At 37.9% G+C, this 12,921-nt stretch overlaps 2 protein-coding genes across 13 annotated transcripts in view; one reads left to right on the top strand and one right to left on the bottom strand.

Annotated features, from left to right (window-relative positions):
* LOC111263886 (solute carrier family 35 member H1) overlaps positions 1–5,084 on the top strand; it is a 24,715-nt gene extending 19,631 nt beyond the window's left edge. For 8 of the 10 annotated variants that reach the window (XM_022839355.2, XM_022839351.2, XM_022839350.2 and 5 more), the window contains 3 exons: positions 1,174–1,355; positions 2,229–2,361; positions 4,979–5,084. In XM_022839355.2, coding sequence (XP_022695090.1) covers positions 1,174–1,355; positions 2,229–2,361; positions 4,979–5,058 — 395 coding nt within the window. In that variant the 3' untranslated portion in view covers positions 5,059–5,084. Of the gene's footprint in view, positions 1–1,173; positions 1,356–2,228; positions 2,362–3,463; positions 3,515–4,978 lie in introns of all 10 variants that reach the window. The other 2 variants (XM_022839356.2, XM_022839358.2) reach the window with 2 other exon arrangements.
* Ufc1 (Ubiquitin-fold modifier conjugating enzyme 1) overlaps positions 1–12,921 on the bottom strand; it is a 13,743-nt gene extending 822 nt beyond the window's left edge. For 2 of the 3 annotated variants that reach the window (XM_022839361.2, XM_022839360.2), the window contains exons 1-3: positions 12,449–12,921; positions 11,747–11,939; positions 10,809–11,018 (exon numbers count right to left, since the gene is read on the bottom strand). In XM_022839361.2, coding sequence (XP_022695096.1) covers positions 10,810–11,018; positions 11,747–11,939; positions 12,449–12,589 — 543 coding nt within the window. In that variant the 5' untranslated portion in view covers positions 12,590–12,921 and the 3' untranslated portion in view covers position 10,809. Of the gene's footprint in view, positions 1–4,463; positions 5,107–10,808; positions 11,019–11,746; positions 11,940–12,448 lie in introns of those variants that run through there. The other variant, XM_022839362.1, reaches the window with a different exon arrangement.

Here is a 12,921-nt window from a genome sequence, read left to right as displayed (position 1 = left end):
CCAGATGAATATCTCAATTATGGAACTTATCCAAGAATTACTCGAACCCTTACTCGGTGGCCAAAACTATCAAGATATTTACTTGAAAAGCGGTTCATTATAGTGCAAGATATGCCTACTAAACAAAGAAACCCTTTTCGCGTTCGTTCAGGCTATTCTCATTCGGTTAATTGTTTTGATCCATCGCTAAAAGAATTGGCCGTATTCAAGCCAAGATTGAAGCAATCTTTTTCTACTATATTTGAAAATAATATTAACTAAATATGCATTTTTTTGATCAATAACCTGTTTCCACTTTTCTAAGAACATGTATCACCATCCAGTCACTGTATAATATCAGTGGTTTCTGGGAAAATAATTGTAACAAATCCTCCCATTTAAATTGAATCAACACCATTAAGGGAGTTTTGAATAAGTGTGGATTGATAATCTGATGATGCAAGACCAGGCTATACGGCAGATGCATTAAAACCTTTTGTTCAAGTTCTCACAATTTTTCCACGTAGCTAAAGTTGTATATAGTCCCGCATAAAGACGACGCCTTTTTTGTTTACTAGTTCCGGTCGATTTTTTTTAAATGGCTTGTTACTTATTGATTGTAGAGATCCGAATCGATCGTTCTGCTAGGCGGCAGTAGCTCTTAATGCAATCCCACCGAACACTCAGCATCGTTCTCTTTTGGATCAGTCTGAGCTTTATCCTAGCCTGCAAAGCAAACCTATTTTTTTTTTTGCATATTACTTTCGTATGTGATCCACTTTTCCTTCGTGATCGACTCCTTTAGAAACGGCGTTTCTGGGGAGCTTCGCGGATGGAAATAAGGTAGGGTAAAGTATTTCGCGTATCGATCTTACTCAACTTGCGACAATAATTTCATCAACGTTCGCCATAATTAGCCGACCGCTACGAAAAAGCATCTTGCACATTACACTTCCCGGAAAAAAATAACAGAACCACCAATTTTCAAGACGCTATCTTAAATTTACATGAATGCTTTCCAATTTTAGCGCGTCCGCTGTTACCGGCTCTTAACTTTTTAATGACACCGGCGCCGGCCCAACGTGGCTCATATCGCCTGAAATATGGGGCTTTGTGGCCGAAGGATTGTCAATCCATTGTCGACAGCCTAATCTGCTCTAACGATTTACTGCGTATTCCTCAATCTAATTGCAGGGCCTCGATTAGCGACGTCGGAAAAAATCTTTCGTTTCCATCCAGAACAAGAAGATGTCCTTCTAACCAACGTACTTCGTATTATTGGCGGATCTGTAATAGCTTTTCTCATGGAGGTCTCCGAATATTTACTTCTCAGCTATACCTCATCTCTAACACTCTCCATTGCTGGGATTCTCAAGGTAATAAGTGTCCTGTTAGGACTGCAACAGTGCGAAGGTTCGCCATAATCGTTTCTATCGGCACCAACGTAGGACTGTCAAACACTTTCAACAGAAGCACTTATTTGTAATTAATTTTTATCCTCGAAGTTTATAAATAACGCATTATATACTTTAACTGTTGTAGGAGAACCTAGTTGCGGCAGGTGGCGGCTGACATGATCGTATAGATTTTTACTGATAGGATTGATTCTATTCATGTTAGTGCTAACGCATATAGCGTCTCCTGATTAAACTGGAGAAACAGTTGTCGATTATTTCTAACGCATGCGCGCGTCGCATGAGTGCTACATCGTATGCATTTGCTTTTATGCACCGTCCGCTCTAAGGTCCTCTTGGCAACTCAACCTTTTTTTCAATCGAACGAACAGAGAAACAACTTACTGCCAGTTTAAATGGTTATACTTTAAATGGTTTTTAGCAGCGTTCTGCTAAAAACTGAGTTATCTGTATATAATGAATATATAAGGTCAAAGATATAATAATAGTATTATGTAATTTTTTAGGCCTTTATTCTGTTTTTGCTTACTAATCATATATATATATATATATATATATATATATGTAAGTCTATTGGTTTCTATCGGTGTCTTTTAGGGGTCGTTCGTAGTATTACAATATTTAGACAATGTAGTTTCAAAATGATATGAAAATATATTAACGATAAATTACCCCGAACATATTTTGACAACTCAAAACTAAATGATATTCTTGATAAATATCACCAACACCCTCCCTTTAGTGTAACTAGTTAGAATACGTTAAAACGTTTTTAAAACGTCTATCTATGATTTGTAACGCTGAATAGCCTGTTCTTTGAATTTTCGAATGTAGGAAACATTTACGCTCTACCTGGCTGTAGTGTATAGCGGAGACATACTCAGCCCACTGAATATGGTCGGCTTGGTTATATGCCTCACGGGAATATCGCTTCACATTGTTTATAAAAGCATACATCAAACCAACGGTATGTAAGCAGTTGGAATACATGCCAATCCCTATTACATATGCAATCCTGCATACATAAAAGGTCTTTAGTGTTAAAACTAATAGTCTGGATCAGCCGTTTGTAATGATTCGATGTATAGACGTGGAAAAATGAAAACTTGGCTTGAAAGGATTTTCCTTTTGAAGTTAATACCTTGTATGACTGATGCAAAAAGTACCTCCGGCTGCGTTGTCTCAGCTCACCCGATCTTTTCACAAACGGAAAGGACAGGGATTCGAACATGTGGTGACTTGCTTTTTTAACCAATCACAATGCCGTCTGAATCACCTCATTAAAACCTGTTTTTTTTTTTTTTTTTTCGGAAAACCAATTTACTTTGCGAGAAGTTACACAGTTGTTTACATATTAGACCAATATTATAGCAAGCCTAGCCATATTTTAAAGCGCGAAGAAGCGAGTATTATGGATGTACGGCTTTTCTCGTCACTGTCGCCAATACAGTTGCTGAGATTCAGATAACAGACCTACAAATCAAGTAAAAATTATTTTAAATTGATTTAATTATTTTCCCGTTGATGACAAGCATTTTTAGGGCTGCAGAGGTATTCATCGATACAATTCCTAATGTCTTCATTTTATGCAGCCTATTTTGTGAGTATAAACAAGCCCGCGGATACATTCCCTGTAATTTTCGTAAACTAAGTTACTTAAAAACAATCCGCTTGAAATGAGCTTTGCTAATAAAGATCAGACCTCGCATAATAACCAAATCAGATACGTTCTAGCACTTCAGCGCAAGAGTTCTCATTATATACCATTATATCTATACCTCATGATGCTATCTCAAGTCCTTAACAATTTACGCCAGTTACTCATCTGGAAGAAAATAAGCGCGATTTCCTGTAGGCAATAACAGAAACATCGCATGCGCCCCGTTATGTATCGATGTAAAATACATTTATTTCTGTGATTTCGGGTACTACTTATATTCATAACTCTATGTCCATGCTGCTTTGGACGTGTCATGGAATGCTTGAAATGCTTCTGTCTACTTCAACCTATTGACAAATCCGGTTATGGCGACCTTCGACAATTCCCTTTCTTCACTACTTAACTTCAGAGCGGCTTCCACTGCTTCCAGATTCGCGCAATACAGACAAGCTCCTATGAGGTACGGTTTTTGTAGGTGCTAACTTGACAAATACTTGCAACGTTCTGCTACAGGCAGATAATCGAAAGTTTTTTCGACGCACTTCTGGCCTGGTTCGGTAGTGGAATGTAATTGAAGTCGATGACTGGCCATTCATTAACAGACTTTTAGGATCTAGTGGTTACAAGTGAGTTATTATTACATCACAGAGTCTGGAAAAGTTAAGGATCCAAAGGCTGGCTCAACAGAAACGTAATACCACTAATGGGCATTATATGTGTAAAAAATCGATCAATTGAGAAAACGATGGCTCTGTTGAAGATGTAGAGCAAGAGGATGCGATAATTCTGTTGGGCAAATCAACCATTTAAATGAAAGCGGGCCGTTCTTTACATATATTGCAGCCATTTACTTGACCTTTGTCGTGTACTGCTTCTACGAATGCGACTAGCTTTGCCACCATAAACCCCACCACGAGAGCGAATCATGAGTCGATTGGCCACCAAAACGGCAGTCGTTCGGTGCGCCATAAAGAATCCTAAAACATTTTAAATAAATCTGCTAAAGTCACTCAAACACCATGAATATATAATACTTGTGAAATAATTATTTATTAAGGTGTCAGACACTTATCCAGCTGAATGGATCTACGACAAAGGAGCTAACTATACTAGCCTGTTACAAAAAGAAAAAGCTATCTTTTTTATATTAATGATGATGGTAAAGATGAATGTTACACTTTCTGGGAATTACTAATAATTCCCAACAAGAGTGAGTTTCCCGCAGCGTCCTATACCTAACTGAAGGGAACCCACCATGTTGTTCCAAATATAAGCAATAGCCGGTAAAGCTTGAGCGATTTTTGAAATTATCAACAATCTTCTGCATTAATATATATGTATATATATATATATGGGTAAAAATTGCACTCCACTACGACTAAAAGTAGATATTAAAGAGCACGATCAAAAGCTTTAAAAAGCATTTATTTGTACAAGGTTGACCAGGTAAATGTTTTACTACTGTTTACATTGACTTGAAGACGTGGACGAAATTAGCAAAGTTACATCTTTATCAGGATAGAGGGTCGATTAACGATTCTTCCTTGATAAGCACAATGTAAAACGCTGTGAACGAATCGACTGCCACTGTTGTTTATTAATTAATACTCTGCTGTATATATGACATCTAGATTAGCTTTTCAGAAATTGTTCAAACTGAAAAATGGTCCAATTCACAGTATCTATATGCTTTGCTAAAATTGAAAACGACAAATTGCGCTTACGTTACGGTACATACACAAAATAGGAAAGGGTCTGTATGCATTTATACATCTTCGATTTCATCGAGTTTCGTATATTTCACATTATAACTGACAGACTAATGATGCAATAGTTTTTAAGAAAATATATTAACTGGTTATAATATGCCGTATTGCTAACATTATTTCCTGTTCTACCGCACCGGCTATTGCATTTGTTGCAGATGAGGATCAGACAGGACCTTCAACATCTGAGAGGACCGCTGAACCTGGCTTTAAAGATGGCTCCGTGAGAGCCTGCTGAATTCCAACTCTGCCAATGAAAAGGCCTGATTACTTTCTGAGGAGACTCCTTAAAATAGAGAGCTATTGTTACTACAGATGTTTGTACAGCAAATTAGATAACTAAGTCGGTTGACATAACGATTGCTACTAGACTGTTTGTGCTCATTCGAGATCGTCATATCAACCACTTATAGTATTGTACATGGAAGAAAGATATGAAAATGCGGTTCCTTTTTCAAAGGTAGATCTTTATCCATTGGGAACTGAAATAACTCCCATGCAGCAGTATAGTTCACCGTTTTATATCGACTGCCGTGTGAGTGTGTAGTACGTTGATTGGAAGTAGTCGGCATTAGTAAGGTATTTTACGTTAGGCTAGGAAGTACCTAGAAGTGAATTCCCCACAGCAGACATTGTTCGACATATAGGAATTTTACCCTGCGTAACACCGTGCAAGCAACGACTGGCGTCGGATAGAATTGAATCATTACTGAATTTGAGTGGTTACCGTTCCACTGGATGAGTCTCTCGGATCTCTTTTGGTGCTTGAAGATCTAGTTACATCACAAATTAGGAAAATGATCTGTATCAGAATTGTTTTCCTTTACATGTCACTGGCTATTAGTAAGCCTTCATAATCCTCAGGATTGGGCCACTTCTCTCTGTTGGCTAGTCGTTAACCGCAATAGGAAAAAGAGGAAGGGTGGCTCTACTCGGCTGTGTGGTTATGTCACTTAGAAATAGTTATGTATAGTACGTTCGAATTTTGTTATCGATTAAATTGTTCCACTGTATATTTGTTTCTATCTTATGTTTTAGACTTTTTACAGTTCTATATCTGCGGCTCCTGCGGAATTTTTCAAAAATTTTATTGATCTGTGCTCATTTTAACTTGAGATCTATTTTTTTTTCATCTAGACATCAAAACAAAACGGCAGTCCATCAGTAATAGAACTTGACTTTTATAACCTTTCTGAATATAGTCACAGACTAGAACAAAGACGACACGCATGGAACACCAGAAAAGAGAAACGGTAGCGTAAAACAGGTCGAGCAGTTTTACACTACCCCGTTATTATAATATCAAGTGCAGTTCTATCATTCTATCTGTTATCTTTAAATGAACCTCGTTCTAATACCTCATTTCATATGTGTACGCGTGGTAATTTCTTACCTAAACAGAAATACTGAAGTTCTAGTCAGGTAGAAAGACGTTATGGCTAAACTAAGTTTATATTAAAACACCCTTCGAGATCGTCGTCGTGTGAACACACCACCCAGTCGACGAAGACGCATTTTGTTATGTAGGGAATGTAAGTATTAGCCAAATGTTACTTAACGCTAACAACGATTGTTAGCTAAAGGAAAAAGTACGGTTGCGTTCTTCTTCGTCTCTTCTTCGTCAAGGAACTTTATAAAAAATATCAATTGAAAATATCTATTGGATTGAGTCGATGGTGGAACTTTGTAAATTGCTAATGATGTTTTTCGAAGAAATCAGTCATTCAACGAGCCTTTAGACTAACTGTGTATTTTCAACGGAAGAAAAGTTTTTGAAAGGAAAGGCAATGTTTCGCAATGATTTAGTACCAAGCTGTTTAACTCATAAATCACAATTTGCCTACTGCAGGTTCTCACGAAGTTCCTTCGGGAACACATCGTTTCACCTGAGGTTTTGCTAGAAAAGACAAGGTGGTGAAGTTGAGTTGTGCATAGTCCAGATACTAGTACATTCAGGTGTTGTATCTCGTCGATGTGCAGCAATTGCATGTGGTTTTTAATGCTGTTCTGGCCGCATCAAGCCTGTGTAGCTAGCGTTCTCGTCTGTGATCCTGGTATACAGAGTTGGCCATGTCGTCGTAATTTTTTTTCAAAAACAACCTTAAAAGTGTAGCATCTTAACTAAGACAACGCGATTATTTACTCTGTTTGACATATATACGAGAAACATTTTCGTATCAAATGAACTATCGATGGCATTCCGTTTGCCCTTGTGATGGGACACAATGTCCCATCCCGTCCTCTACGTGTTTCAATGTAGTGGATTTTGAAAACACAATTCGCTTTTATTCCGTTTGGAAACTGAAACAGGAGAAACTGTGCTAGATAAATAAGCTGGTACTTTTGCTTTTTTAGCCAGCAGAGGTTCCATAGACTGTCACAAAATGTTTAAGTGTACCAAATAGCTCGACGCTTTGAGCAATTCAAGTCGATATTATGCATCTTCAAAAGGCTCCAAGGGTTATAGAATTCATGTGTAAGGTCAACGTTCTCTTATTATATAAGAAGTAGAGCGACTGATAAAGCTTTTTCTTCCCCATATACGAAACGACGTTTAAATTATTATTATTATGCAGTGCTACCCCTGTGCAATGCACCTGTCGGAACAGAATTTTGTTTCTCCATGATCCGCACAAGAATATTGTACGCCAACCTTAACCTAACCTTATTCTTATTATTAAGTTATTATTCTTTGATATTTGTGTAGAATCCACTATCGTTTTCATCTCATGGCAGTTGAACTGCATGATGTTGAGTCATATAGTCATTGTTTTGGATACACCCATCATTATGTAAGAGACTTGCTATGGATGAGCTAATTACAAACTATTGCAACGAATGCAGCTTAAACCGCATCTAGCACATAGCTACATGTAACTATAAATACTACCTAGAATGGGGCGCGTATCATTTCAGCTGGAGTTTCGCCAAGAAAGAAAGAAACAAAGAGGATACGGGAGATCCGAGTCGGCCCAGTAGTTCGAAATATTGCAAATAATGATGAAAAATAAGCGTTATTTTTCTACTTCCTTATTCATTAGTCAATTTTTTTTGCATGTAGCTGAGCAAAAAATCAATTGTTATGTCACTTACGTTACTATAATTTTAAGCGCCATATATACGATGGTTAACATAATTATCATTATTTAGCAGGTATGCTAACTGGATACTGTGTGGAAGTAAATTATGTGATTTTTACCTAATGAGAGAAAGGCATGTGACATGCCTTTTCAATTTTTTTTTCACTAAATGTCCATGAGTGATGCGTAATTGTAGACTTTCTGATTTATAAATGATACGTATTATTTGGGAGCATAAAATGTATCGAGTACGTTTGCTAATCAAGTGGCACGGCTTCTGAAAAGGGGAGGACTCAGATACGTTCGGCTGGGTGCCGTAATGTACGATAAATGTTTATAAAGCCCAGGATTTAGTGGAAGCTTCAGATCTCTAATCAGTAACCCATTAACGAGAACGCATGTGTTATAGTTCTGTCATTTTCATTGGAACTTGAAACGTAATAAAAAATACAGGTTAGCTAAGCCGTGTTGTGCGCGCGACGTATACTAATTATTTGCTTAGTAGGTCCCCTTGTTGGAGCCTCCACTTGCATGTATCCGTTTTACAGTACTTCGAAAAAATATAGGATTAGTGAACGCTGAAACGGCTCGCAATCGTTTAGTTTGCTTGTGAATAAAACTTTATTAAGACAGTATAGTTTTTATTACGAATAAGTTAGTCTTTTGTAACAACTTGTTCTGAACATATGCCAAAGAGAACGGCAGTTATGTCGTATAATATGATGCCGTAATCGAGGACCGCCTCTTAGGACTAAACATTGAAACGCCTTTGGAGAAATATTTGTTAATCCAAATTACTGAAAATTTACAAGATCGCCATTTGGCAATTTCTGTCCGTTCAGCTGGCGTCTATGCCATTTTGTCTCTATTTAGCGTTTTGTACCTTGGCATTTCGCACCTGTCTATTCTTGTTACTATAAGAACGATGAACAAAGAATAGTAGATTTGGACCGAGTTGTGTATCTTTGTCAAGACCAAGTTAATTAAATAATTGTAAATGTTTATTTATTTATTGGAATATATCCGGAGCATTAAGAGATTTGATTCAGTTATCTCTCAGAAGCAAAACAAAGAACGGTTAATCGCTTGCTGTACATCGCAAAAGCCACCGCATACGTAAATCTGGCACTGGTCACCAGTCTTTTTGGGACTTTGTTCAGAACTAGTAGTTGAACATTTGGTCCGATATTTGCGCAAATCCTGTGGCCGTTTGTACGTTAATTCAATATCTCTATCCCACGACGTGTACTATATGCACTTTCCGGCATAATCAAAAAAGAAAATGGCCATGCACGTATAAAGAAAAAACTACGAGAAGAATCTAACGGGCAGTGGAACTTCTCGTCGCCAAGTATCTTTCGTCTGGAGTAGACTGATTAAAACCGGTGACATGAGATGTCAGCAGTTTTCACTACTAGTATCTTGTACACGTATTAGACGCTCAACAAAAGAACGAACGGTTGACGCTTTGCGGACGGAACAGGTGAAAACACGAATCATGCCGGCGGGTTCATGCTGATGATGGGTGATCCTATGTCAATATTATGGCCCAAGCTGAATGAATAAGCTAAAAACAGCGTTATAATATAAGGCAAAAGAGGGGAGAAAAAGGTTTGCTTGTCACAGATGAAATATTAAGTAAATAAAGTACAATTTTTACATGAACTGCCCACTGTCTTTATTGGCAAAGCATAGATATTATTATCCGTCATTATTCAATTATATACGTGTTTGTGCTGTACTGTCTTTATAAGTGCCAGCGCGTATGAGCATTAAATTGTCTCGATGAAACTAACTATAGATGGAGAGTGTATTGCTCAGAACCTTATATTGACAATTGCCTGTTTTCGGGCTCGTTTCAACGTGTGCTGTACACTTGTTTGGGAAGATGCAAAGCCTACATGCATGACACTCGACCGATGCCTCACACCTGATTAGACTCACCGTAATTCGTCTTTCGTATGGTCCCATACACAGACTAGGTACTGTGCAATGCTTTAGCAATACCCATTCGGCCCAATTTATTCATTTATATCGATAGAAGACAAGATAATGTCAGCACATTTTATCCTCACGCTTGGCTTGTTCATAATCCAATACGCTACATATCGTTCGCGCATGCTGCTAAAACAACAATGCTTAATGTAACGTCGCATGTGTTGATTGTTAGTATTTTGTCAACCGCTCCGACTGATTTATCAGGCGCACTGCCTTACTTCATTTGTACTCAGGTAGAGGTTTTAATTGAATTATACCCGAATAGACGGCCACGTTCTATAACAAAGAATTAAGGCAAAATAAGCTAAAAATATCCGCGATGTGTCGCTGGGCCGGCTGGAGGATTTTAATGCGAAAATGCGAGGGGTGCATCTACCCTGATGAAGACCAGTCGCGGCTGGCAATTGTGGCGGTTCTTGTTTTATTTGGTCCCTTTTTGCGCTGCATATATAAGCAATAGATGCTTTATAAAGCAGCTGCCAATTAGTTAATGAGTTGAATCAATAGGGATCAAAAAACGTTATTAAAGAAAACGTCAACTATTAGCAGAGAAGATAGTCCTTTTTGATAACCTTAAAGTCAAGATTAAGCATGAACGTATAGTGGCATCGCATTGTTTTTGTGGGGTGTCTCATATGAAAGGTATTATTAACGTACATTTACAAGGCAGGAACGCTTTGAATAAATCTATTTAATCAAACTGGCTATTCACAAGGGGGAAGCTACCCTCTTTTCTTCAATCAAAGGAGATCGTAAAAAATCTCTGATAGTATAAGTTATTTTTTTTATAGTGCTTGCAGTCTATCCCTCTTATATCTGTGCTGATTGTTCCGTAATAGCAGCAACATCAAAAGTATCACTATAAATTATACCACATAAATTTCCGGTCAATATCGTCCCCGTAGATTACCTCAATTGTCCTTATCCTTGGGGATCTTTTTTGTATCGCCGCTATTCGCTGCATCATCGTTGTGTTTAATAAGACCTTTAGCTAACAAGTCTGGTACTTCTACCGCCAGCCAAGGGCCCAGTCCGAGAGCCATTGCATGAGCAATACCAAATTTCGGGACGTTGCGAGCCCAAAGAGGTTTAAAGTGGTCCGATAAACAGATTTTGCCACCTGAAAAGTAAACAACCTTTAGGAACAGAAAATTGGAAAACACCAATAATACAACCAACAAAGAAAGAACGAATATCTTTTAGCAAACAGTGTGTGAATCGCGCTTTAAAACGTAAGTTCTATGAGTAGATTCTGAATGCTTACAAGTAGCGTTTGCAAAAATGTATTACTACGCGACTGTATAAATAGTTACGCGTTACTCTAACGAGATTCACTGTTATAATGATTAGCAAATGTTGTAAATGGCTGTTGGTTCTATCGTTTCGTTGCGTCGGTTTGTTGATTGAGCCTGTAGTAATCTACATGACTACTGATCTACGTGCCAGGCCGTTCGCTTTCAAGCTGATCAGCCCTACTCACTTTGGACTATTATGATGTAGGAATAACTCGAACACTGGGCTTCTGTGCTGCTCATACCAACAGCAAAAACATAGCATGTCGGTATTATGAAAGGATAACACTACATGAAAGGGCTTTGTTCATAACACAGAGCTAGTGAACAAAACTACAATTGAAAACTGACTACAAGAGGTCTCGTGTTGACTTCCCAGAAATGTATGCTTACTTTGAAAAACCTTATTGCATCAATTATTACTCGCATGTTAACATGATGTCGTATTATACTGAATACGTCATAAATAAATGGTACCGTACGGCAAAGTACGTAATAGAAGCAACTACTCAAGGGACCAGTAATTACCAACTATGTGCCAATTTCCTAGGCATACCTCGATACATCTTTGCTGTTTTGCCATCAAGTTCTGGAATAGCGATTTCGGGCGCGGTTGTGGGGTACGTGACGGGAATATCAAACTCTATATCGAACTCATACTTCAGTAGTTCGTGAATGTACCAGCACTTTCCAAACCAGCGGGTACCATCTTTATTTGACTCAAGTCGGAACCAGTCATTATCATTTTGCTGTAAACACACAAAAAATAAACACGTTATTTAGGCTACCGTCTTCAAATTACTCTAAATCCCCAGACATCTTCCCTCACACTGAGAACCTTTACCCTATTGTTTCAATGATCAACCTTAAAGGAAAAACAATTCTTGGTAATTTATTTAAATGATCACCACGTTCATGTCTTCTCACTTACTATATGATCAGACTATTGTTGTCTACTTGATGTATTTTCTAGTATCTTATCGCGTTGCCTGCAATTGGTAATCGTCGTTTCGATGATACTTCCCAGTTTACTAAATGTTTAGTTAGAAGAGGGAAAAGCTCCTTTGATAGTGATGTTGAAACGAATATGTGAGCAATATTTTTAGCAGGATGGCTGGTTGGTAAGAGCAAAGCGAAAAAAACCAGTGATAAAAAAATTGTGTGGCACCTTGGCTTTATGATATGATTTAGACTTTGTCGGGAAAAAGCTCATATTCGTGTATATCTACAAAATGTAGAATAATTATAATATCAATACCTTGTTGTTTTCGACATATTTGATTAAAGATTGATACTCCTCTTTAAGTCTGGTGACCCATAGATCTTTGTCTCGTGGCCCGGACTTTGTCTTCAGTATCGGAATAGCACACAAAGTTTTCTTTGTTGCCGCGTCCACCATTATAACACCTACACGCAATCACAGTTCTTTAGTAAGATATATCAACAACAAAATAATCCAGCAATAATTTTTTCTAAATCTTCCGTTTGTTTCCTAGTAGCGACACAGGCCACCAGATGGTGGCAGTCAGTGCTAGTGTATCATCATCGTCATGAAACGTTGCGCGAAGCGGACAGAAGGTTTCCACGTTTTGGCGGTTAGTTTCGCAGAGCCACCATTCTCATCGGTTTTTAACCACTAACAATTAACATGCAGTCGGAGCACGGTTATGTACTTCTTGCTTGTCATTTATACAAATTAATAAAATTCCATAAATTGGCTAGTTTATTTAT

Source organism: Varroa jacobsoni, unplaced genomic scaffold (genome assembly GCF_002532875.2).
Source record: "Varroa jacobsoni isolate VJ856 unplaced genomic scaffold, vjacob_1.0 scaffold_797, whole genome shotgun sequence".
NCBI classification, from domain to species: domain Eukaryota; kingdom Metazoa; phylum Arthropoda; class Arachnida; order Mesostigmata; family Varroidae; genus Varroa; species Varroa jacobsoni.
The sequence above is the reverse complement of the archived record's forward strand: the minus strand, read 5'-3'. Positions and strand labels throughout refer to the sequence as shown.